We start from the raw sequence: 25,585 nt of genomic DNA on the forward strand, positions 1-25,585 counted from the left end.
AGACCTACCCACACTTTTGCTGGTTAGAAAAGGCTATTCTTAATTTGTGAATACAGAGCAATAATATATGCCATTGTCATACCCTTTATATAGGATCTGAGTGCGCGCCATTCAACAATTTGCCGAACTGAGCACTCACCAAAATTACCCAGGTCAACTGTTAAAAGTTGATTCTCCAGGCCAGTTCCTGCCCCTCATTCTCCCACCCAAATCTTATTCAAAGCCCACACTGTATCTTTTTAAGCAATCATTCCTCTCTATTTTCCAGGCTGCTCCTCACCTTATGCCCTGCATTGGGGTTTATTCTTCAAGAAGCTTCTCTGAACACCTTTGACTAGTGTCAAGACAGGGAAAGGGGCCTTTCCCCATTGCAGGTACCCTGTCTGATTCACTTCAGCCAGGGAGTGTGTCCCCCTACCCCTCTCCAGATAGAAGGCATTAGACACAGTTCATTGATGACACGACAATTTATTATAATCTGTTGGCAGTACACAGATAGTCATTAAACCAGAACTCTGTCTACATAGAATTGGGTAATGATATGTAGCCATTCCACGGGGAACTGTGTGCACTTAATCATCATCATGATCTTTTAGCGTCTTGATCCTCTGCTTGTGCCGCTCAATTTCTTTTTGCAGATGTTCAATCTCCTTTACATGATGACTGATCTCATCTTCATGGTGTTTCTTCAAGGCTGCCAGTTGTTCTCTAGTCCGCTTTCTACAAGGACACAGTCACTCTGGGTTTAATCCCAATCCTCCACCCCAGAGAGTTTCTCTAAGCATAACCCACAATACCTAAGGCTAAGGACAGGAGTTCCAATCTCATGGGAGTCAGGCTAGTCATCCTCTTCTACCTCCTTAAGCCCTACTTGGGAAAGAATACTCTATCTTAAGATGTAGTCATCTTTAGATGACCAAAGTGATTTCTTTTTCCTGCTGCTAGTACCAGAAATTCCAGCATTAACGAGCTAGAGTAGGAAACTCCAGAGAAGTGTGACACAAATCCCCAATACCTTATAAGAGGAACAACCCAGAGAACAGAATCCCCTTTTGGGGAAAAAAAAGGAGCAAAAGAAGGGGGGTAAGCCAAGGGGTACAGTTAAAGGACAAATATTTGCATCCTATCTCAATTTATCTAGGGCTTCCTTTGCCTGAAGAAATGCATGGCCCACCGTAAAGGCCAAAATGAAAGAAAAAAAAGAAGGGGTCTCTTGCATGGTCAGTACTTGCAGTCCAATTTAGGTCTCAAGAGGGGCAATTCAAATGTTGGTTCGGCCACATTTGGGCCTCAGTTTTCCTTAACTGTATAATATAGGGCCCAATTAGATGGTCTCTAAGGGTTGTACCTTGGCTTTCTGGTATGGCAGGGGCTATGGTGATAATTCTTAAGAGTGAGCAATAGAGGGCAGAAGTGAAAAGAGGCCAAGGGAGAAGCAGAAGGAGATTAGTTCTACGCTGTTCCCCACTGTGAATAGTAGTAAAAGATAACTCAGGGCTGAGAAAGAGGATAGGCCCAGATGCTAAAGGAGAGGGAAATCTACACAGCCCAGGAGATGGGCTGGGCGGGCAGGGCAAAAGTCTCTAGGAAATGTGTGTATGTGTGGATTCCAACCATGAGGAGCTGCCACCAACCAGGTCCTAGGACCTACTCGCGCTGGCCGAATAGGAGGTGTGTGGCGGTCTAGAAATGGCTGAGGAGGTCTGAAGAGTCAGGGAATCCATCCACACGGGGCTTGCAAAACTAAGGCGTGTGGAGGAGAAAAGAGAGCGTGGAGGAGCGACAGGTCTGTGAGGGCCGAGGGAGTCAGGCTCGGAGGGTCTGCAAGTATTGGACGGTCGGATCTAGACACACTGCGAAGTATCGGAGCGGCGTTTCGCACGACCCGGGGAGAATTCCACGGGTGGGGATGGTAAATGATTCAGGAAAAGTTGAGCCGTGGGATGAGTGTTCTGGAGACCCGCAGGTGGGAATGGCTGGCGTGAGGGGCCCTGGGATATTCGGCAGGGCTGGGAGCGCCCTATAGGTGGCAACAGTCAGGGCTTCGAGTGTTGGGCGTAATGGGTTCGGGGGCCCGGGAGTTCTGTTGGGGGACAGGGAGCCCCAGGGCAGTAAGGAGGGATGGGTGGGGCGACTGGAAGGCCCTGAGACATCTAGGGCTGGACTCGGGACCCCGTAGGCCTCACCGGAAGTATCGTTCCTCTTCAGCCTGCTCTCTCTTTCCGAAGGCCCCTCCGGCCTCCCGGATCGAGCCCGCGGGGGAGTCGTGATCCTTTGACTGCGGAGAGAGACGGAAGACATTGGTGAAGGGCGGAGGGGGACACGGGATCCGCGCTCGGGGCTGGGGCAGCGGACACTGCCGCCGGCGTACCCGATCGGAGCTGAAGCCTCGGGCTTGCATGACCCTCGCGCCCCACACGCCCAGCCGCATCTGCGCCGCCAGAGCCGTGACTGCCATTGCTGTCAGTGCAGCACCTCTCCGGTCACTGGAGGTGCAGCCTCTCTATAGGCCCCAACCGCGCTGATGGCCAGGCAGCCAATCGCTTCGGTGGAGGCGGGATGAACCTAGGAATAGCGAATCATGAGAGGGAGGAAGCGGGGTTCCTATGGTTCTCAGCCAATCCTGAGCGAGAGGCGGGCCTATTCTTAGCCAATTCCTAGCAAGGGCTCCGGGGCCAAAGGACAGGAGAATAATAATGGAGGAGGTTGGGGAGGAAGGGGAGGAGAAGGTCAGGAGCTGAAATTTTGGCTCTTGTATTCATCAGAACGAGGCGTGGCATCCACGCCTCCCACCCCACGATTCCAATCCTAAAGTTATTATTAAACAACCCATAGGAAGCCTTCCCTTTCCTGGACTACTAGCACCAATAAAATGGGTAATATGGGGGGGGGGGGGAGGGGGCAGGTGGGGGTGCGGCGCTGTGTCCAGGATGCTCCGACGTAGGGCTGTTGGGAAAAAACATTTTTTAGGTATATGTAAATACTCTCTTAAGAGGTTGTCAGTGTTCTTTTGTTGCATTGACGTTTCGCTCTCAAGTCTCAGCTTAAATGTTACCTTCTCAGAGAAACCCTCCCTGACCTCCTTAGTCATTCTGTCCTAGCTCCCTGTTTTGTTCTGTTTCTCTCTCTTTTTGCACTTTTCATCTTCAGAAGTTATCAGGGCCTTGATCAAGTAGGCACGGAGTTAATATTTGTGAAGTGCATTAATACATTATCGAATGGGCTTGATAACTGGGATTTTGGTAACGTGGTACCATGAAGTGGAAAAGCGCATAAGTAGGAATCTAGGGAAGGCTTTGCCTTGACCGTCCTTCAGCCGTCTAACAAATGTGAACAAGACAACAGTAGTTAATAGCCTTTGCCTGCCTCATTTTCTCTCTCTGGGCCCAGTTTTTTCTCCTTTAGATGTGAGGGTTGGGCCAGATTATCTATCTTATTCATGATTATAAAAATACCTTCTTTGCTTTCAATGAAATTGTAGAACTGTTTTTGTTGATCATCTTTTGGTTGGAAAAATACCAGCCCTGGTTTGTCTGACTTAAATGAGAGGAAATGGCTGCGGGGCACATTTTCAAATGTTCATTGCAGAAAACTTGGAAAAATACAAAAGCAGAAGGATAGAAATAATAAATCACTTACAAGCCCACTACCTAGTGATAATAATTTGGTGTGTTTTTAGGTGATATTGAAGTGCCATTCCAGTTTCAGAACTCTGTTTGTAGTTCTCAAGTACTGCTGTTTCTTAATTATCCCCTAGGCTGGGCATCCAATAGAGGGTCTTGGCTGTTTATGCAAAAGATCCGTCTAGGCACTAGGATGGCTATAATTTTAAAAAGTGGAAAATAAGTGTTGGTGAGGATGTGGAGAAAGTGCAACCCTCATACATTGCTGGTGGGAATGTAAAATGATTCAGCTGCTGTGGAAAACAGCTTGGCAGTTGCTGAAAAAGTTAAATATAGAATTACCATATGATTCAGCAATTTCACTTCTAGGTATATACCCCCCCCCCCAAATTAAAAACTGGTATTCAAACAAATACTTGTACACACATGTTCACAAGCAGCATTATTTCGTAATAGCCAAAAGATGGAAACAACCCAAGTGTCCATCAACTGATGAATGAATAAATGAATTGCGGTATATACATACAGGGGAATATTATTCAACCATAAAAAGTAATGAAGTAATGATACATTCTATACTTTGGAGGAAACTTGAAAAGATTTTGATGAAAGAAGTCAGACATGAGAGGTCACAAATTGTATGATTGCACTTATGTCAAATGTCCAGAATAGGTAAATCTATACAGATAGAACACACATTGGTTGTTGTCAGGGGTCCGGAAGAAGGGGAAACGGGAAGTGACTGCTTAATAGGTGCCAGGTGTCCTCTTTGGGGTGATGAAATTGTTTTGGATCTAGATAGATGTGGTGGTTGCATAACACTGTGAATGTACTAAAGGCCACTGAATCATTTGCTTTAAAATGCTTAATTGTGTGTTATGTGTTTTTCACCTCAATTAAAAAAAAGAGTTGATGTACTTACGTTAAAGGAGTGCGGTTACGCTTCCAGCCCTTTAAGAATCGCAAGGAAGGGGGCGGGGCTAGGGAGGACCTGTGAGAATCACGTGAGGCAGCGCCTGCGCAGAAGAGTCACGTGGTGGCTGGGCCGGGGAAATGGCGGCTCCAGGAGAGAGCGGGGCTTCGGGCGGCGGAGGCAGCACGGAGGAAGCCTTTATGACCTTCTACAGTGAGGTGAACACCGAGTGAGGAAGAGTGGCCCCGGGGCGACCCTCCCGGGCCTGCTCTTCCAGCGGGTGAAGGCAGTGGTCCTCCTGGCCTGGACCGTTGGGTGGCTCCTCCTCTTTGGCCTTCGGGGCGGCGGGGGGCTGGGGGCGTGTGCGTCTCTCCCCGATAGCTGCTGGGGCATCCCCTAGGCAACGGAAAAGGGGCCGGGGTCCGACGTCTGCGGGGAGACCGCGAGTGTGGCCAACGAAGTGCCTGAGCCCGCGCGAGTTCCCTAAGTCCGGGCAGTGCGGGGCTGGCAGCGGCTCTGCCTTCCTGGGGGCCACTTAAGCGTCTTGGCCCCCATTTTTGTTCTAAACGGAAGCACTCTCTACGCTTAGTTCTCTGTGGTGAGTTGTATTACTGGTTATTTCTGCCATTCGCGAACGCCAGGCCGTATGCATCATGCCAGGTAGGCACTATCTCCGCTTTTTACGGATGACAAACCTGAGGTTTAGGGAGGTGAAATCATTTGTTCCGGGTCTTAGAGCAGACAGCTTGGTATCGTGTTAGGACAGGAGTAGGTTGAGTCTGAGCCTCTTTTACTATCGCCTCTCCAGCGCATAGTGCATAGTGGTTGCTCAGTAAATATATGTTGAGTAAATGAATGAATGATGAATGAATGAAAGAAGAGCATGCCATGTGAAGTCAGAGGACCCGTGATTGGGTTTGTGCAAGGGAGTTAACTGGTCTGAGATTGAATTCTTTCAAGACGTTGATTTTGCAGATCCACAGTTTCCACGTCTGTAAAACGAGGGTTAATATAAAAACAAGAGTTTTTATGAAGGTTAAAGGAGTTAATGTGTAAGAAAAGGTTTCACAAAATATAAAACAGAAGCATCTTTAAGAGTTAAGAGAAGGCTGAAGACGGACCTCGTTAAGTTGGCATGGATTTGAAGAATGGAGTTGCTACCCGCCAGGCTGTGAGCAGCTCACAGTTAAGCACCATGTCACATTCATCTTTCATGTTAGGGATCTGCAACAGTGCTGTTACATAGTAGTTTCTCCAAAGTGTTAAATTTAAAATGGAAATTAGCACATCCTTTATAGTCTGTCCTTTTGAGATGCCTAATTCATTTGAAAGCGTTGATGCAGTGGTACCATAGTTTATTGGCCTCTAATGACTACTCAGTAATTATAGTGAAACTTGTTTCACTTACCCTCTCTTAGTTGAAAAAAAAAAAGAAATCCTGATTTGTTTGAATTGGATGAAAGAAAGTACCTAAAGGAGGACCCTTCACTTATCATTCAACCAATGTTTATTGAGCATCGGACATATACTAGTGTACTGTTTAAGTGCTGGAAATTTGGTAGTGAACAACAGAGAGAAGAATCCTGTCTTCATAGAGCTTAGATTCTGTAGAGAAGGGTAAACAATAGACAAACAGGTACAATATAGTGTCAGGTAGTGATAAGTGCTGTGAGGAAAAATTAGCCTGGGAAAGAAGGTAGAGAGGATGGGGGGAGTGGCATGCTATTTTAAAATGAGTGAAGAGGGAAGATGCTGAGAAAGAATGGCTTTTTATGTTACTGAAATGTTTTCTAATCTGATTTTGGCTGTAGGAATAAAGATGGTATATAACATACCAGAGATCCATTCCAACTAGCATTCCAGCTCTGGCAGTGGCACCAAGGATGTTGTCCTGAGAGTACCTGGTGCCTATTCTCCTTAGCAGTCTCTTCAAGTCAGGGATTTTTCTAACTCCAGTAGAGTTAGTTAGGCAGAGTTATTTGCTCCCTGCCCTATGCACTTTTAATGCTGCTTTTAGTATATATTTCAGTGTAATTGTATTTTCCTTTCTTAAAATACAGTTCTAAATTAAGTATGGGATTAAAATTAAAGTATTGGGATTAAAATTCTGCTTTATAGGTTGGGTGATTGGGAACAAGTTTGTTAACCTCTTTAAGTCTCAGTTTCTTATCTGCAAAATGGCGATAATAGTAATATCTACCATGTAGCATTGCTGAGAGGAATAAATATGTGTAAAGTTTTTACATGATTAAAATTCAGTAAATGGTAACTGTTGTAATTATTCCTCAAAGTGTTTAGCAGAATATCTTGAACAGTAGACACACAAATGTTTGCTGAACATGCCAGTGAGTAACTTGTTAGGGTGACAATTCAGAGTTTACTATTGAGCTTTACTAATGAAGTTTTTATCCCCTTTGTTTTAGGTGAAACAGATAGAGAAGAGAGATTCAGTTCTAACGTCCAAAAATCAGATTGAAAGACTGACCCGACCTGGTTCCTCCTACTTCAATTTGAACCCTTTTGAGGTGAGCTGTGTGATGTTGCTGTGGCCTCCTGATGGGTAGCTATGCATAGCTGTGGGCAGACTTACCTTAGGACACACACCTCATTTGTATCATAGTTAGAACTGAACCTGGGTGGTTTTGTGAGCCGAGCTGAGGAGGCAGCATATTAAGGAAAATGAAATGGTCTTTGCTCCATCAAACATTCCCCCTCGTCTTTTAGCAGCCTGAATATATAAAGATTTATTTTCAGATGTGAAGGGATAGCTAGCCTTGATAAATTTAGGATCTTTGATTTAATTTACGTGTTAAAACTTCTCTGTTTCACCACAATAAAAAAGTAGCAAAAACCCAAACAACCAAAAAATCATCGCAAGATTATAGACAAGCAGATGCGCTTTTTGGATTTCCTTAATTTTATAGCTTTAAACTTTTTCTGATAAAAATAAGTCATATTTTTTATAAAAATCTGAAATATAGAGAAAGCAAGAATAAATAATCATGTATTATTCCAACTAAGAGAGAAATAGCCATTCTTAACTGTTTATAGTCAAACTTTTATTTGAGTTTTATTTAAAAACAAGAATCATGCACTTTATGCTATTTTAAATACTATGTTGTTACATAAATTTTTTTTTTTTTAAGATTTTATTTTTCCTTTTTCTCTGCAAAGCCCCCTGGTACATAGTTGTGTATTTTTAGTTGTGGGTCCTTCTAGTTGTGGCATGTGGGATGCCACCTCAGCATGGCTTGATGAGCAGTGCCATGTCCCTGCCCAAGATTCGAACAGGCGCAACCCTGGGCCGCCGAAGCAGAGCACGCGAACTTAACCACTAGGCCACGGGACCGGCCACTAAAATATTTTTATATAAGATTTTTAAAAGTGTGTACTGGGGGCCGGCCCAGTGGTGTATTGGCTAAGTTCACATGTTCCGCTTCAGTGGCCTGGGGTTCGCTGGTTCAGATCCTGGGCACCAACCTATGCACCGCTTATCAAGCCATGCTGTGGCAGGCATCCCACATATAAAGTAGAGGAAAATGGGCATGGATGTTAGCTCAGGGCCAGTCTTCCTCAGCAAAAAGAGGAGCATTGGTGGAGGATGTTAGCTCAGGGCTAATCTTCCTAAAAAAAAATAAATCAATCAAATAAAAAACAAAAAAATAAATAAAACTCAGATTTGCAGAAAGGTTGCAGGTACACTATGAAGACTTTCTTGAACTATTTGAGTCTAAGTTGTTCATATGATGCCCCATCACCCTGAAATACTTTACTGTGTTTTTCCTACAAACAGTATTCTCCTACTGAACTACAATATAAGCATCAAAATCAGGGAATAAACGTTGATATATTGTTACTATGTAACCCTCAGGCTCCATTCCAATTTGCTAATTGTCTCAATACTGTACTTTATATCAAAAGGATCCAGTCCAGAATCTCCTGTTATGTTTAACTGTCCTGTCTCTTTGGTCTCCTCCAGTCTGGAACAGTTCTTCAGTCTTTCCTTGACTTTTGTGACCTTGGCATTTCTGAAGATTGCAGGCCAGTTATTTTGTAGCATATCTCTCAATTTGAGTTTGATATTTCTTCATACTAGATTCAGTTTGTACACTATTGGCAGGAATATCACAGAAGTGATACTACATTCTTTCCTTTGTAACTTATAAAGTGGTACATGATTTTGATTATCCCGTTAATAGTGATGTTAACTTGGTCACATAAGGAGGTGCTTGCTAGGTTTGTTCATGAAGTTACTTTTTTTCTCCTTTGTAATAACTATTTTATTGGGAGGTGTTTTGAGACTGTGTATATATCCTTTCTTTATCAAAGTTTCAATTTATTAATTTATTTGTCAGTATGGACTTGGGATTTCCTCTTTTATCCAGTGGGTTATATTTCAATATTATTTATTTTAATGCTCAGATTGTCCCAAATTTGGTCAGTAGGTTACTTTTAAGACAGCTCCTGTCTTTTTGATATTTCTTCATTGTTGTTTGATTACTAGGCCCTCTTGTATTTTTTCTTACCCAGGCTGGAATTAACCATTTCATCAAGGAGTCCTGGTTCCTTTAATGAAGAATGGTGTTTAGAAATCAAGGACTGAGTGCTAGGTGTACTCATTGCTAGTGGGATATCACTACTCCCAAACCCTGTTGGTGGATATGGCTAAGGAGTGTGTGTATGTGTATGTATGTGTGTGTGTGCGTACACGTATTTATGTCCAATTTTGATCCAACACCCCAGGGTTTATTCTAGGTTTTTTCTTTCCATGTTCATAGTTCCCTTCTCTGATAGTGAGAAATCTGGCTCCCACTCTCTACTATATAGATATTTACTTAACTGACCCTCCTGTATGCATTAGATCTCGCATTGCCATTCTTTCCCTCCTCACTCCACTTTACTCTTGACACCAACACCAGTTTGCCTTGTTATGCAAAAACTGTTTTCCCCATACCTGAGCTCAAAACTCACATGCCAGGTCACCCTTCCATGTGGGTATGTTCCTCACCCGGCTGTGGCTCCGCGTGCCTGCCCTCTACCTCCTGGGGGTTCTCTTCACTCCCCCTGGGCTCCAGCATCCTCCCCATCAAGCAGGGGCCTTCCTACCCTGCTCTGGCTTTGACACTCTGTGTCAGCCTGCCTTTTTGGGGAACACCCCCCTCATCTTACTTGGGCTCTTGAGTCTACACTCCGAGTCACCCCCTGCACGGAGGCTCTCTCCACTCTGCTGAGGTTCCAGTTCCCTGTGCCACCCATACTTCCGCACATGTTCTCCACACTCTGCGCGGGCTCTGATACTTCGCATTGGGCTGCCTTCTTACGTTGGATGCCCTCCTACATAGGCATCCACCTCACCATGCACAGGCTTCCACACTCCATGCTAGGCCGCCCCTTTGTGGAGGTGTCCTTGCTTGGGCTCCCGTACACTGTGCTGGGCCACCTTCCTTATGGACACTTTCCTTACCCTGCTTGGTCTCAACTACCCCTTGTTGGGCTCCACTTCCATGTGGATGCCTTCCTCATGCCTCTTGGGCTCTCGCACCCTGTGCTGGGCTGTACTCCGATGTTGACAGTCTCACCCTGCTTAGGTTCTAACACCCTATCCCAGGCTACCTGTCTGTGGAGATGCCCTCCTCAACCCACTTGGGCACTTCATTTCAGGCTGCCCTTCTGTGTGGATGCTCTTCTCACCCTATTTGTGCTCCAGCACCATGTCACTGGCCACTCTTCCCTGTGTGGTCACTATCTTCTTTCTCCCAGGTGGGCTCTGACACTTTGCTCTGGGCCATCTTGACTCCCCACCCCGAGTGGATGTCTCCTTTGCCTGGCCCCTGTTAATATATTTGGATTGCATTGCTCAGAAAGGGAAGGGGAAGATGCAAAGCTTAAAGGTGCTTTTGATAGGATTTTGGGGAGGGCACAGGGGAGAGAATTTGTTTGCGAGGTGGTAAAACATTTGATGGTATGTTCTATTTAGCCATACTTTCAAATTGAGCATAGTACCATGAAAAGGAGATCCTGTAACTTACCCATTTATTTGTTAAAGTAATTAGTATTTCCTGTGGTGATCTGATTGGTGAGGAGTGACAGATTATTGGGACCAGTATGAAGGCTGGGATTTTAATGCCTCCTGGTTAATGTGGTTCTCAAAGTGGAACTCACTGCCCCGTAGCTCCTGTCCTGACTATAGGAAGTGTGTTTGAATGGGTAAAGATATGATGAGGTTGGCACACTCAGGAACATACGTTTGAGTGGGCGGGACTCCATGATTGTCCATTAGAACTTTTGTCTTTTCTATTTCATAGAAATGTTCTGGCCACTCTATAGGCTGGGTGTCATTTTCTTATAAAGTTGCTTTTGACTCCAGGTCAGAGTTAGTTGTTCCTAGTGATTAAGGAAATCAACGACTTGTTTTCATGTAGCGTCTATTGAGACATCTAAATGAATTAGATTTTTCTACAGAGGTAAGCAAGGCTGTGTTTTTCTAGTAAGGAGAAGTAAGGCAGTAATAGCTGTCCGCTCAGCTGTCAGTTGAAATGTCAGTAGTCTTCCTCTACACCACCTTGCTGAGCAGCGGGTAGGAAAGGGAGAAATTAGGGGTCTCAGTGCAGGAATCCTTATCCAGGGAGCATTTTTTCTCTTCCTGCCATCTCTACAGCTCCTTATTTGGATACATTTCTAACCTTCAGCCATTATGTGAGATCTTTCTTAGATGTTCTGCATTGTTCTCAGGTTAAGGGCCCTGCCCCACTTCCTTGCATAAGCTTAGATGAACCTGTGCCCCTGCTCAGTCCTGCCCTTTTCCTTTTCTTTCTTTTGCTTTAACTTTAAGGCCCCAGCAGGCAGCTCCACTGACTTTGTTTTCTGTTTATTTTGTTCAGCACCTTGGAAAGAAAGGTATTTCTCTCGTAGAACTCTGGAACTTGGTACGTTATTAAAAGGTCAGAGAGTTCAGGTGTGACCTAAGACTGGATTCCTATTTCAAACAGAAGCTCCTAGAGGACACTACTATAGTTTATTTGAGTTCAGGAACTTATATAAATGCCACAGTCATGCATTTTTGTTTCTGTGTGATTAACTTTTTGAGGTCCAGGACTGTGTATTTTCTATTGCAGTGTCCCCAAATCCTGAGACACAATAGGAGTTCAGAAAAACCTACCGAGAATCTGAATGGAGGGGGCTGGCCTGGTGACACAGTGGTTAAGTTCACATGTTCTGCTTTGGTGGCCCAGGGTTTGCCGGTTCAGATCCCAGGTGTGGACATGGCACCGCTTGGCACACCATGCTGTGGCAGGCATCCCACATATAAAGTAGAGAAAGATGGGCACGGTTGTTAGCTCAGGGCCAGTCTTCCTCAGCAAAAAGAGGAGGATTGGCAGCAGATGTTAGTTCAGGGCTAATCTTCCTCAAAAAAAAAAAAAAGAATCTGAATGGACCTGTGTGTGTTCTTAGAGCTCTATTGGTAATATGACATGTATCATTTATGTAAGAATTGTTGCTTGTCTCTCCCTTCCCTGCTTAAATTCTTTGAGCACAGTAGTGAGCACAATATCTAGTAATCCTAGGTGCTCCAGAAGTTTGGACTGAATGTATAAAGCTGGCTTCCAAGAGGTTTGGGCCACAAGTATAAGCCCATTGTCCTCATTGTGTTTTATGGCCACATATGGTACCTCCAACTCTTAAAGATAGAAAAGGAGTTGGGTTAGCTTTGAAGGCACTCAGGGAATATTTGTGGCCAGTGACCAGTGCACGTGTGATATAACTCTTGGAAAAATAACTTTTGGGGTGCGTCTGTGTACATACCCTCTTCATTTTTGCCAGATCTTCTGAAGGTAAGCTGCAGACAGTGTGATGCTTCATGCTGAAGTACTTGAGTGTGCATCTCCTCAAAATCAGAATGCACTTCCTCAGAACCCCACCGTTACCGCTCCTGGGAAAGACAGCTTTAGCTCAGTAACGTCGTCCAGAATAGAGTCCACACTCAGAGCGCTCCAGCTGTGCTAAAAAACTCAATTATAGCTATTTTATTTTTTTCACCTTGGGAACCAAGGTTTATGAATTACATTTGGCATGGTTAGTTCATGGCATAGGCTACAGCTTTATTGGAGGCAGTTTTCCGTGCTTTCTCATTCGTTTTGGACACCGTCTGGCATTTGTTGGACATTCCTTTTCCTCAGAGCCGAGGGAGGTAAGGTTCTCTGAAGAGCTGTGTGTGTTCAGTTACCTTCCTTTATCTGTAAATCTTATATGGCTGCATTCTTCCTCTGGAGTGACTTTTTCCCAGTTTCTTTCTCTCTTGGGAAGTTATGAGGGGGCGCACTGACTCTTTAAAGTTCTTCTTTCTCTCTCACCCCCAGTTGTATATGTAGCGTTTGAGAACGGGTATGCTCTTGTCATAACCTTCAAAAGCCTGTTGAATGCAGTGGTGATTCAGCTTGGCTGCCTACCAGTGACTACTGCTGTAGGTGGGCTCTTTGAATGTTTTGAAAGCTTGCTATAAATCTTGACATTACTTGTTGCCAAGTTTTTCTAAGACCCTGTGAGCATCTGATTAAGCTTGGCAGATTATTTTTCAGTTTTAATTTCTCTGGTAGGTATTTTTCACTTCAAGAGTTATTTTCCTTTTTTTTCCTTTGCCCCTCTTAACCGATCCTCAGTTCTACTAGCTTTGAATGCACTTGGTTCTCACTTGCATCATCATTTCTTACTAGTGCTCCTCAAACGTTAATGTGATTCAGATCATCCGGGGATCTTGTTGGAGTGTTAATTCTGATTCAGTACCACTGAAGCGGGACCTGCTCTTCTGAATTTCTAGCAAACTCTTCTCACCCTCCACCCTGTCTGCACCTTCTTCTAGCCTTGAATACTGAGTAAATAAATAATTGGTGCTATGTTGAAACCATGGACTACACTATGAAATCATCTGCTTTAATTGTGTATCTTACAATGTTCCCTTCCTCCAAATGCACTTATTATATGGTAATTTAAAAAAATATGTTTCCTCTGCTTATTTATCTTTGCATTTCTAGTACACGGCAGTGTGTTCAGCAGGTAGTAGCAACTATATAAACGTTTGAATGAATGTATGTATTGTGATGTATTGTCATTCATATTTCTTGAGCATTTTTTAGAACTATGCCAGGCACTGTTCTAGAATGCTAAGTATTATTCTAGATGCTGATTATAATATGTATAAATTATTGGACACCTTAAATTTTTTAAATCTCTTTTACAGTTTTGATTTTGATTCTTCCAGGTTCTTCAGATAGATCCTGAAGTGACAGATGAAGAAATAAAAAAGAGATTTCGGCAGGTACCGTATTTCTCTGTAATAGATGGAGTTTGAACCTTTTGAAAATATATTAAGTACGTGATTCTCTCAGGACTTGCTATTATGACTTTTGGGCCAAAATTTAACCTTTTTTTTTAAACTTCGGGCTATGTAACTCTTAAAAAAGAACTCATAGTGACATAAAAGCTTAGATAATTTGGGGTCGGCCCGGTGGCTCAGCGGTTAAGTGCACACGTGTGCTTCTCGACAGCCTGGGGTTCGCCAGTTCGTATCCCGGGTACGGACATGGCACCGCTTGGCACGCCGTGCTGTGATAGGCGTCCCACATATAAAGTAGAGGAAGATGGGCACGGGTGTTAGCTCAGGGCTGGTCTTCCTCAGCAAAATGAGGAGGACAGGCAGTAGTTAGCTCAGGGCTAATCTTCCTCAAAAAAAAAAAAACTTAAGTAATTTAATGACCATAGCTTACCTCTGAATAGAATGAATTTTATATCCAAAGAGGCTCTCTGCAGCCCCTTAATTAAGAGGGAGAGGTACAAGGTAGAACAGTCATGCTTACTTGGGGTCACACTGACTTAATCCCCTGGCTTCCAGGAGAGAACATGTTAAATGATTTGTAGCAGTTTTTTATTTTTTAGACCCCATTCCTCAATAATTTTATCTTTTGCAAACTTAAATGAATACCCAGGAGGTACATGGTTTAATATAAAGAGTGCTTTCTGGAACAGGAAAGTAGATCAACAACCTCTGGTTCTTGCCCATTCTAATATTTAATGACTCAAGCTGTAGTCTTATAGTAGCCTTTTTAAAAACCCTTTCAATTTTAACAGCTGAGTAACCCACCAGCCTTTCCTTATATGAGCTCAATAAGCAAACTCTTGTAATGTCTTTGCAAATTGGATTTTCTATATATTTAATATATATATATATTTTTTAACTTTCCCCAACTTCTTTCTGTCTCTTACGTACATCATATTTTAGTAGGGCCTGACCAATGCTAACGTAATCCTCAGCTCCTGCATGCCATCCTTGTCAGTATCCAGTGTTATACTCGCTGCTTCAGTACGGTGATTGCTCCCACATTGCTGACTCACAGTCATCATCTGATCTACTGTTAAGCCAAGATGCTTTTTATCTTTGCCTACTCAGTCATTTCTCATTATATAACTGTAGCTTTTTTTCCTTCCTGAGTTCTACTCTGCACTCAAATTCCGCTTTTTTTCTTTTTTCTAAAATTTCAAGTTTCTTCATGTAATGCATTAGCAGTCTTTCCCAATTTAATAAGCAGGCATTCAAATCCATAGTCAAAACAACTTTTTATGTAGCTCTGCAAAGCACTCAGTAAGAGTTCTTATTTCGTCTCTAATGTGATCTAAAAGTTATTAAAAGTGTGGGCCCAGGAGCTGTATGACTTGAGTTTCAATCTTGGCTGTAGCTCTTACAATCAGTTTGAACTTGGGCAAGATACTTTCAATCTTTCTGTGCCCGTTACCTCCTTTGTAAAATGCACATAATAATGGTGCCTACCCCATGTGGTTATTAATGAGGATTTAAGTGAGGTAATACACATAAGCACTTAGACTAAGTCTTGGCATACAGTGTATCCTCTTTATATGCTAACTGTCGTCAATGTGTGTTAGACAGTATGCTGAGCTCTTGGCTTGCATCATCTCCTTTCATCCTTACGGGAACTCGGTGAGATGTAGGTACCTGGCATCGTCCCATTTACCGTGGAGAAAGCTGAGGTGGAGACAGGTTAAGTGAATTGCTCGAGATCTCACAGCTAGTAGGTGCTTGAAGTTGGAGTTAGACCCCAGGCTCCACTGATGCTGGGTTAGTATTAGAGTCCCACTTGCTCTCCTTCCCCAACAGTCCCTGTTATCCAGCTAGTGGCTTTCTGTTTGTCACTTGACATAGGTCAGTGATTCTTAACCCTGGCCGTCTGAAGGAGTCGCCTGTGGAAGTTGTTATTTTTTAACTTTTTTATTATAAAAATTTTAATTATATTTTGTAAAGAAAGAATAGAATAGTGAACACCCGTATACTCACCATCTGTATGCAACAGTTCACTTCATTAACTATGTATTTTTGGCTGAATTGTTATAAATTACAGATACCGTGATACTTCAGCATATATCCCCCCAAAATAAAAAAGGACATTTTCTTGCATAACTGCTTTTCACATCTAACAAAATTAACACTAATTCCTTACTATCGTCTGATACCCAGTCTAGTAGAAGTTTAAAGAGTAGGATGCCAGAGCCTGATTCAGCGGTCTGAAGGTAAAAAGTAGACCTGTGGATTTTTGAGAAGCTTCACAGGGTTGGAGCACAGCCACAACTGAGAATCACTGCTTTAAATTAAAAGTTCTTTTAGAAACGAGATGATGTCTCATACCTGTTTTATCCACCTCAGTGCTCAGTATAAGGAACTGAGTACTTTTCAATATGTAATAGGAACCCAGTACTTTTCAGTCTACTCTCTCCAAATTATCACAACGTCCTTGTAATACTAGGCTTACATTTGTTCTCAACTGTGTGATTAAAACCATAAATGTTTCCCAGGTGTGCATTTAGCCTTTGGTGCTTGAATTTTGATAAAGACCAGTATTTCTAGTCATTTTATGATATTTATTAATTTTAAAAAAATGCCTCTGGCTGATAGTCTCTTTTTTTTGGTAAGGAAGAGTGGCCCTGAGTTAACATCTGTTGCCAGTCTTCCTCTATTTTGTATGTGGGATGCTGCTATAGCATGGCTTGATGAGCAATGTGCAGGTCTGCACCCAGGATCTGAACCCACAAGGGATCCAAACCTGCAAACCCCGGGCCACTGAAGTGGAGCGTGTGAACCTAACTGCTACACCACCAGGCCAGCCCTGATGACAGTCTTTTTTGCCATAATACCTTAGAGCTTTTGGTTTTAAAGAGGCACAGTGCAGGTGAAGAGTTATTAAATGTTCCTCTTATTGACAAACTTAACTTGTCTCTTATTGTAGTTATCCATATTGGTGCATCCTGATAAAAATCAAGATGATGCTGACAGAGCGCAAAAGGCTTTTGAAGGTATTTGTAAATTTACCTGCTTCTGAGTAATGTATTGTCAGTGGTAGGGACTGACTGTTCCTTGTCCTGGATCAAGAAAAGAATGTTATAGTTTTGTCTTCTGGTCCTGAAGAAGCTGTGGTTTTCAATAGAACAATTGTCGTTCCAAAGCAGAATGTTGCTGTTTAAGAAATAGACCTTAACTTTGGTTTGTTAGAACTTTTATGTGCCAACAAAGAGTGTTATTGCATAGGATCATTTTTTTTTCCTTGAACATAAAAAATAATTGGAAGTATTTTATCTCTGAGTTAAATCTAGATGTGGTATATTTAGCCTTGAGTGTGTATCTAATTTTTTCTAAGGCTTTCAAGGAAAGCCATTGCTATAGTTGTATGTTTTTTAATTAGTTTAACAACAGTAAATAATTTAACAAAGTAGGGAGTGCTTTTAGACAGCACAAGTCCATTTACACTGCCTGAGTATAGTTCAGACTGTCAGAGGGTGTTTGCAGAAACAGTTAATTTCAATGTTTTGCATTAGCTGTGGACAAAGCTTACAAGTTGCTACTGGATCAGGAACAAAAGAAGAGGGCCCTGGATGTAATTCAGGCAGGAAAAGAATACGTGGAACACACTGTAAGTATTTATAGTGCTGCTGTGTTTACAGGAAGTATTAGCAAGCCTTGGGCACCTTGTAGGAGGGTGAATGTTAACTTCGCAGTGCCTCCTGGCGTAACTGTGACTGCTTATGTGTCTCCAGCACTTTGCTGTGGTGGTCGTGAATAGTGTGTGCCTAAAGCTCTAATTCACCCCCAGAGCTCAGGATGAGGAGTGGCTAGGACACTGCTCCAACCTCTTTCCTTACCAGTCCTGTGTTGTGGAAGGAGGGCTCTTCTTGCCCTCTCATCACATGTTGTCACGTTACCCCATCCTGAGAGTGGAAAACTGGAGCAGCCATGGTGACACTTGACCCCTGATTTTTATTCTTGTCCCTGTGAAAGGGTTGGAACAGGGGCTTGAGAAAGGCTGGCAAGGGGATATGAGTAACTTTTTTTAAAAAATAAGAGGAGGTAATTGTCTATTAATAACAGGATTGGGAAGGACTCAGTTGAAATAAATTCTGTTATTGCTGGCATTATTTTTTTTCATTACCTAAATCTTCTGAGTGGTGGGAGATGTTAAGATGGCTTGCTTGAGGTGAGAAAGGTCTTTGTTTTAATTTTTTGCTTGCTGGGGCAAGAATCTCGAGGCCATTTATCAGAGCAGTTTCAATCCGGGGTGAATATGGATGTGACCTTTTCTTTGAAGAGCTTTGGAATCTGAAACAGAACTATCTAATTGATAGTAATAATGAGTCCAATTTAGATGAAGAACATGAGTAAAAAGAGGAGATGGGCCAACATAACTGTGTCCAGCTGGTCATGTGTTGGAAATGGTACCTGTAGGCCCAGTTCTGGCAGAAATCAGAAAAGTACCTGACAGTTTCTTGACTCCTTGTGGTAGTTACCCTTCTTCTGTATTTTGCCTGAAGAAGCCATCCTCACTCTCTGACACAAGGTGGCAGTAGGGCCTTTCTGAGCTTGGAAGCCACTTGGCTTTTTGCTGGTGTGATAGACTGAATCGTTAGTTAATGGAGTAATGTCGTTCTTGGGTGAATGGGTATATTTAACTGTTTTGGATCTCAATAGTGACCGAAGTGGTAATAACATCAGTTAATGTGATGTGAAAATTACTGGTTTAAGGGCATTTCACAGTCACAATTATTAAGAATGAAGTTGTAGAAATGCCAGAGAAACAATGCTTAATGTCGCATGTTCTGTAGCTTCTTCTAAAACGTGACAAATATATTTTCTTTGCTATAAACACGTAACCGCAAGTGCGAAAGGTAAACAGGTAATCTGTTCAGTTTATCAGAGCCTCTTTTGATCTGGCCTAGGATCCGATGAGTTGAGGAAAACTCCCTTCTGGTCCCTTTTCATCCGTCCAGGTAGAAGAATTTTAGATGAAGTTAGAAAAAGGATCCCTGGTTCCTGGTTTTCCTTGATTGCATTGCTGTTTTGGAGGGCAGGGGAGAAGTTCATCTTTTTTTAACGCAAACTTTTTATTATACCTATAGAAAAGTGCGCATATTATATGTGTGCAACTCAGTGGACATTCTCAAAGTATGAGTGCTCATTTTTTGATGAAAAAAATTCTTTTTAGGTGAAAGAGCGAAAAAAGCAATTAAAGAAGGAAGGAAAACCTACAAATGTGGAGGAGGATGATCCTGAGCTGGTGAGTTAAACATGAGAAGAGCCACCTTATCTTGTGCGGTTGAGTTCACTGATTAGTGGTTAAAGACAGGGAAGCCTAAAGAATGATGCACACATGCATGCTATAAACATTTTATTTTGACTTAAAATATTAAATGTACATTCATTCGCCCTTTTAAAAAATTTCCCCTTTTTTGACATAGGGCTGCGGCCATGTTTTTGCGTGTGCGTCTGCTGATCAGAGTTTATAGTTGACTTAATTTCGTAAAACACGCACGCCAAGCATTATCCATAGTTTCTGTTCTTAATTCCTTTTGAAGTGCATTGGAAATGTAGGTACTCGGGAAGCAAACCAAGAGCAAAATCTTAGATATTTGTGATTCTGTTTTCAGTCTTTTCCAGATGTCTCACCTGTAACTAATTCAACAGCAGTTATTTTTAGGGACTCATGTTTATTAAATCTTTCTAAAGCATTCAATGTAGTTTAAAACAACAACAACAAGCATTTGTTTTTATAATGACGTCAATTTCTATGATATTTAAATAACTTAAGTACGGTAGTCATTGCAACTGGCGTAGACAATTTTGGGAGCAACCACAAATAACTCTTGATAAACAGACAGCTGTTTCGTAGCACGAGTGCTCGCTTTGCTCCAGGTAATAGTTTGCAGAGAAATGGAGAGTAGTGGTTAATCCACTGGGTTATTTAGTGGAGATTGGTTAGGAGATTCTACTTAAATATTTGTGTCTAATTGCCTCCCTAGCCTGCAAACTTAAAGTCTTCTTACTGATCCCTCAGTTGAGGTTGGTATGTAACTTAGCCATGTGCGTATCTTGTTGTTGAAGATTTTTGGAAGAAAGGCTGCACCTGCTCGCTTCAGTGATTCTGCTCATGGTGACCAGTCCTCTCTTCTGGGTGGTAACGCTGCTTGAGAACTCTTAGGTCATCTTTTCCACCAGCCACCTGTTTTGGGTTTACTCTTTTCCCATATTTAGTTTTTTCTCCTCAGTCCTATTTGCTCTTCTCTTTAATTGTCCTCTTCAGTCTTTTCTGAAGACCCTCTTACAAATACTCCTTGGCCCTCCTGAGCTGTTAAAGACCCTAACTTTTTGTAGTTGTATTTTTTTTTGTCTGATGATAAAGGAGCACATGCTAATAATAGAATATTTGGAAAAAGCAGAAAAATATGAAAAGATGAAAAACCCCCCGTCTCTGTCCATCCAGAAGAGTTTGGAACTTTAAAGGTGTTGAAGTCTTCCTTGCAGACACCTGCACCCCTTTGATGTTTGTCCTTCTTAGGGCTGGAGTGGCATCACTGCTTTCATTAAGCAGTGCCTGGCTAGTGGAAGCGACGGCAATTCTGGACCTCTTTTACTTGCCTTCTTTTCCACGCAGCACTCTTTGCTCCACCGTCTCTGATTTTAGGGTATAGGCCCTGTGAAATCTGCATGTTGGGTTATTTTCTATGTTTCTTTTTATATTTAAAATCCTTTGTATTTGGGGGAAAGAGTTTTAAAGATAAAGTTCTGCTTTCTATCTAATGTTGTGTAAACTGTTTCTGGCAGTGATTAGAATATAAGTTCAGCTGCATACAACTGAGACCCAAAATGGTGGTGGTTGGAATAAGATAGCAGTTTGTTTTTTCTCCCATGTAATAGTCTTTGGGAAGATGGCCATTGGTATGGCAGCCCTGGACCATCTGTAATCCAAGGACTTAGTCTCCTCCTTTCTGTGGCTCTGCCAGCAAGGATGTTGCCCTCATCCTCACAGTCCAGGATGTGTCATCACCTCACTCATGTGCCAAACAGCAGAATAGAGGAAGGAGGCAAGAAGGGATAAGCCTGCTCCTTTTAAGAACATTCCAAGAAATTGCTTAATCACTTTTCCTAACATCCTGTTGGCTAAAACTTAAGTCACCTTGGCACTCCCGGCTATAAGGAAGCCTAGGAAATACAGACTTTTACATTGGGTGGTCATGTGCCTTAAGACAAGCAATTTTAGATGGAGGGAAAAGAGATAATGAGATGAGGAGTAGGGACAACTAGTAGCCCTGCCACAGTCAGTAGACCCCTAAGACTGGTGTGCTGGATAGCAACTTCGTATCTCTAGCACCTAGCTCAGTGCCTAGCACAGAGTAATTATAAAATATTTGTGAAAATTTTGGAAGGTCTTTGGAGGTAAAGGCCCTCCGAAATCTCAAATGGTTGTGATGAGCAGGTAGATTTTTTTCCCTTATTGGTGCTTTTTTTAGAGCAGGGTTCCCGTGTATCATCTATGTGGTGAAAGTGGGCAGGTCTCATAGGTGGATGTGTTGTTTTTCTCCTGAGAGAGCATTGTGAAGTGGTTCTCTCTGAAGAATCTTTTTCCATGCCGGCTTCTAATCTGCTTTTATCTTGGGCTCCATCTAAAAGTACTTGATTCAAGTTGCTGGTAAAATATTTACTTGGATTTTCTTTTGTTCTTAATTTTCTTGTAGTTCAAACAAGCAGTATACAAACAGACCATGAAACTCTTCGCTGAGTTGGAAATTAAAAGGAAAGAGAGAGAAGCCAAAGAGATGCATGAAAGGTATCTATTAGTATATTCATTTAAATCATATCTAAATGCCTTGGTTACCAACATTGGTCATTGGGGGTTTTCTTAATGAAGGGGTTAGGTAATACATGACTTAAGAGGCTGTCTAAAATAGTTCTCTGACAGGGAAGTGCAAATCAAAACTACGCTAAGATATCATATTGCCTTACACCCATTAGAATGACAAAAATATCTAAAACTAATGGTAACAAATGTTGGAGAGGTTGTGGAGAAAAAGGAACCCTCATACACTGCTGGTGGGAATGCAAACTGGTGCAGCCACTATGGAAAACAGTATGGAGAGTTCTCAAAAAATTAAAAATAGAACTGCCATACGATCCAGCCATCCCACTACTGGGTATTTATCCAAAGAGCTTGAAGTCAGCAATTCCAAAAGTCCCATGCACCCCAATGTTCATTGCAGCATTATTTACAATAGCCAACACATGGAAGCAACCTAAGTGCCCATCAACAGACGAATGGATAAAGAAGATGTGGTACATATATACAATGGAATACTACTCAGCTGCAAAACAGAGCAAAATCATCCCATTTGCAACAACATGGATGGACCTTGAGGGAATTATGTTAAGTGAAATGAGCCAGCGAGAGAAGGATAATCTGTGTATGACCCCACTCATATGAGGAATTTAAAAATGTGGACTAAGAGAACAGTTTAGTGGATACCAGGGGAAAGGTGGGGTGGGGGGTGGACACAAAGGGTGAAGGGGTGCACCTACAACACGAATGACAAACATTAATGTACACCTGAAATTTCACAAGATTGTAACCTATCATTAAGTCAATAAAAAAAAAAGAAAAAAGAAAAAAAAATAGTTCTCTGAAACAGCCAAACTTTTGAATTACTAGGGTGAGAAATTTCCTCTCACTTTTGGGAAATATGGAATAGACCTATCCTTAGGGAGTTTATCGTCAAGAGTGCTATGTGTTTTCTTCCTGATTTCCTGAACTGAAATAGGCAGAGTTATTGAGGCCATTGTTACTGAGGCCAGAGCCTTTGTGTGGCTAGTGGATGCAGCTGTGGTGAGTATGCAGCGTCATACAGCGTAATCACTGACAAAATGTTTATTGTCCTAAAGTAGGATTTCCCGTGCTCATCAAAATATTGAGGTTAATTTAGTTTATGTATTTCGGAAGGTAGCTGTGCTCACCGCTGTACCACCAATGCCGCTAGTTTATATGTTTTGTATTGTTAATTACTGTTTAGCAATAAATACGTTTTGCTAGTTGAGGTTGTGTGAAATATCCTGGTTTTGGGATAGGTTTTGGGATAGGCTTTTTTGTTTTGGGTTAGGTCCAGAGATCCTCTTGAGTAAGAACCTCTGCTATTGTAATATCATAATGAAGAATGTATGTAATGTGATGAAGTATGTAATATAATGAAGATGGCTTCGTCACGAACTAAGCCCAGAACCTCCCATTAGTATTGGCTGAGCTTTGATGACACGTGACAGGAGTGTTTGTATCTTGCCCCACAGCCCTGCGCAGGGTCGCCTCTGCGTGTTTTAGAGTGAGACATTCATGAAAGTGCTTTGAGCCCTTGCCAGGCAGCCATCTTTGTAGAACCCTAGGGAATTGATTTCCTTTGTCTGCTTGCTTCTGTGGGGAGATGCCTTAACTTGCTTAGTTAACATGGGCTCTAAGTTTCATCTAAATACTATGGTCTGGTTTTCTTCCTAGGAAGCGACAAAGGGAAGAAGAGATTGAAGCTCAAGAAAAAGCCAAACGGGAAAGGGAGTGGCAGAAAAACTTTGAGGTAAATTTTCAGGCTGGCCAGGGGTTCTTATTCCAGACTAAGAAAACTCCCCAGCCTAGAAACTTGGTTCTGGAGCATTCCCGGGACTGACTGGGGCAGTCAGTCAGGGAAATGGGATATGGAGGGAAGAGTGGGGGCTTTGGAGAATGAGTCCTGGCCCAGCCACCTCTAAGCTCTGTTGCCTTGGCAAGGGCCGTGAGGCTCCCTGAAGGGTTTTTGGAGATTGTGGTGGGCTCAGCTGCCAAGTGGGCTGAAGAGAAAGACTTGCATGTTTAATTTAGGGGTAATCATGGAGTAGTGCCCTGCTTAGAGGGCTGTTACTAGAAACCGAGGTTCTTGTGGCCCTGGTGTCCTGCCTACAGAGACACTTATGGCTTTTGAACTGGGCTCCTCTGTGACACCCTGGTTGCATCCTTCAGGTGCCCAGCCAATTTCCTGAATTGAGCAACATTTAGTCTTGTCTTCTTAAGATTCAGAACCTAGGTTAGGGATTAGCTAACCAGAGTTGATGACTTTGTTTCTGTATGCAAAGAGAGAAAAGGAGTAGGCCCCTTGGTAAGGAGGAAGAGATCGTAGTGGCCCTCTCAGCACAGCCAGCTAGGCATTGCGCTGGCTTTGAACCTCCACCCAAGTTTTAGGGGGCAGAAGGAATGTGCAGTGGAAAGAGTGGCAGTCATATGTTTGCTAGTCATATGGCTTTGAGAAGATGATTTAACCTTTCTGAGCCAGTGTCACCATTGGTGAAATGCCAGTGGCACTACACACTGCAGTCAGCTTTTTGTGAGGATTAGAGAGAGCATATGCTAAATGTCCAACCCAGAGGTCCCCAGTGATTGGTGGTCTCATTGTTCTGATGAGTGTTACTCATCTGTCCTCGTCTTCCAACCTGTGGCTTCTCCTTCCTTCTGGGGATGCTGTGACACCTTTTTGTGCCACACAAAATGGGAGAAAAGCTCTGCTCTGTTCTACTCTTGGATTGTTCCAGAGGACTGAGCTGCACTGGGCTGTGGGGGCATGGCAGAGCAGGTTCAGGCTCTTCGTCTCATTAACTGGTTTCCTCACCTCAAACCTCTTTTGTGCTTAGGAAAGTCGAGATGGTCGTGTGGACAGCTGGCGAAACTTCCAAGCAAATACAAAGGGGAAGAAGGAGAAGAAAAATCGGACCTTCCTGAGACCACCAAAAGTAAAAATGGAGCAGCGCGAGTGACCGCGTGGGGTCACAGCCGCAGAACCTTCCCCCAGCTGTCTCCCCTCCTGCTTTGAAGGACTCATTCTTTCCTCCCATTTCCACCCCAACATAGAGTAGTATTTGCTTTTTAGTCCATTTTGTTTTCAATACAATTTAATATCGATCAGAGTCATTCTTTTGTACATTGAAATCAGGGGCTTGGTTTAAAAAAAACCTTCCCCGACCCCATACCCCTAAACCAACCAGGAGTGGAAGGTACCACCGCTGGTGCTGCCTTTCCTTCCCACAGCCTGTAACTTAATGTTTTGTACTTCACTGAATTGTGATGGTTAGAAACTTCGTGTATAGTTTGTGGAAATCATGCAATTAAACATATTGCTTAAAACGGTGTTGCCGTGACTTCAGAGCTAAGCCTAGGCCACCTTGGGAAGCCTGGGCCACCCTCTCTTCCACTGCTTGCTTCTGGATGTGGCATCCTTCGAAGCCCCAGGTCAGGCAGGGAGGGCATTGGGCACACGGAGCAGTTACTCGCTGCCCTGACATCCCATGGTGTTTGGCATGTGTTCTCCCATCTGACCCATCCGCGTGGCATGAGGCGCCAAGCCACCCAAACCTGTTCACTTTCCAAAGAGCTAGCCATCTCCACCCAGTACCATTGTGTCCTAGCCTGTCTGCGTTTGTTAGCGGTAGTATTCTGTATGTGTAATAAATTTTTATACCCTAACCATTGATGTACTCATCCTCAGGTATTATTCCAGGGGTGGGTCTCTTGTCTGGCTTGGATGTTGGGCAGACCTGGCTCCTTACCTTATTTGCTGAACCTTAGTTCCTTCATCTGCAAAATGGGAATATAGGTTACTGTGGTAGCTTCTCGGGAGGACTAGCTGCGGCATGTACAGGGTAACTACCACAGTGCTCAGTGGG

The 25,585-nt window shown here is 42.9% G+C and overlaps 2 protein-coding genes across 2 annotated transcripts; one reads left to right on the forward strand and one right to left on the reverse strand.

Annotated features, from left to right (window-relative positions):
• Positions 1-452: 452 nt before the first annotated feature.
• On the reverse strand, positions 453-4,679 carry ATP5IF1 (ATP synthase inhibitory factor subunit 1). Its single transcript, XM_023635050.2, has 4 exons — positions 4,546-4,679; positions 2,372-2,565; positions 2,187-2,278; positions 453-720 (listed from the first exon to the last, which is right to left on the reverse strand). The coding sequence occupies exons 2-4, from the start codon at positions 2,456-2,458 to the stop codon at positions 573-575; spliced, it is 327 nt and encodes a 108-aa protein (XP_023490818.2). The 5' UTR covers positions 2,459-2,565; positions 4,546-4,679; the 3' UTR covers positions 453-572.
• DNAJC8 (DnaJ heat shock protein family (Hsp40) member C8) lies at positions 4,594-25,385 on the forward strand. The gene is made up of 9 exons (XM_001503994.5): positions 4,594-4,754; positions 6,960-7,061; positions 13,793-13,849; positions 16,824-16,890; positions 17,410-17,504; positions 19,071-19,142; positions 21,598-21,689; positions 23,397-23,472; positions 24,557-25,385. Exons 1-9 carry the CDS (start codon positions 4,677-4,679, stop codon positions 24,677-24,679), a joined length of 762 nt encoding a protein of 253 aa, XP_001504044.1. The 5' UTR covers positions 4,594-4,676; the 3' UTR covers positions 24,680-25,385.
• The last annotated feature ends 200 nt before the right edge of the window (positions 25,386-25,585 follow it).

Source organism: Equus caballus, chromosome 2 (genome assembly GCF_041296265.1).
Source record: "Equus caballus isolate H_3958 breed thoroughbred chromosome 2, TB-T2T, whole genome shotgun sequence".
Lineage (NCBI taxonomy): Eukaryota > Metazoa > Chordata > Mammalia > Perissodactyla > Equidae > Equus > Equus caballus.

Coding starts and splice junctions, on each gene's coding strand:
- ATP5IF1 (XM_023635050.2), bottom strand. CDS start 2,458: ATGGCAGTCACGGCTCTGGCGGCGCAGATGCGGCTGGGCGTGTGGGGC. Junction 2,279..2,371: donor GAGGCTTCAGCTCCGATCGG/GTACGCCGGCGG, acceptor CTCTCTCCGCAG/TCAAAGGATCACGACTCCCC. Junction 721..2,186: donor GAAGAGGAACGATACTTCCG/GTGAGGCCTACG, acceptor GTGTCCTTGTAG/AAAGCGGACTAGAGAACAAC.
- DNAJC8 (XM_001503994.5), top strand. CDS start 4,677: ATGGCGGCTCCAGGAGAGAGCGGGGCTTCGGGCGGCGGAGGCAGCACG. Junction 13,850..16,823: donor TAAAAAAGAGATTTCGGCAG/GTACCGTATTTC, acceptor CTCTTATTGTAG/TTATCCATATTGGTGCATCC. Junction 16,891..17,409: donor AGCGCAAAAGGCTTTTGAAG/GTATTTGTAAAT, acceptor GTTTTGCATTAG/CTGTGGACAAAGCTTACAAG.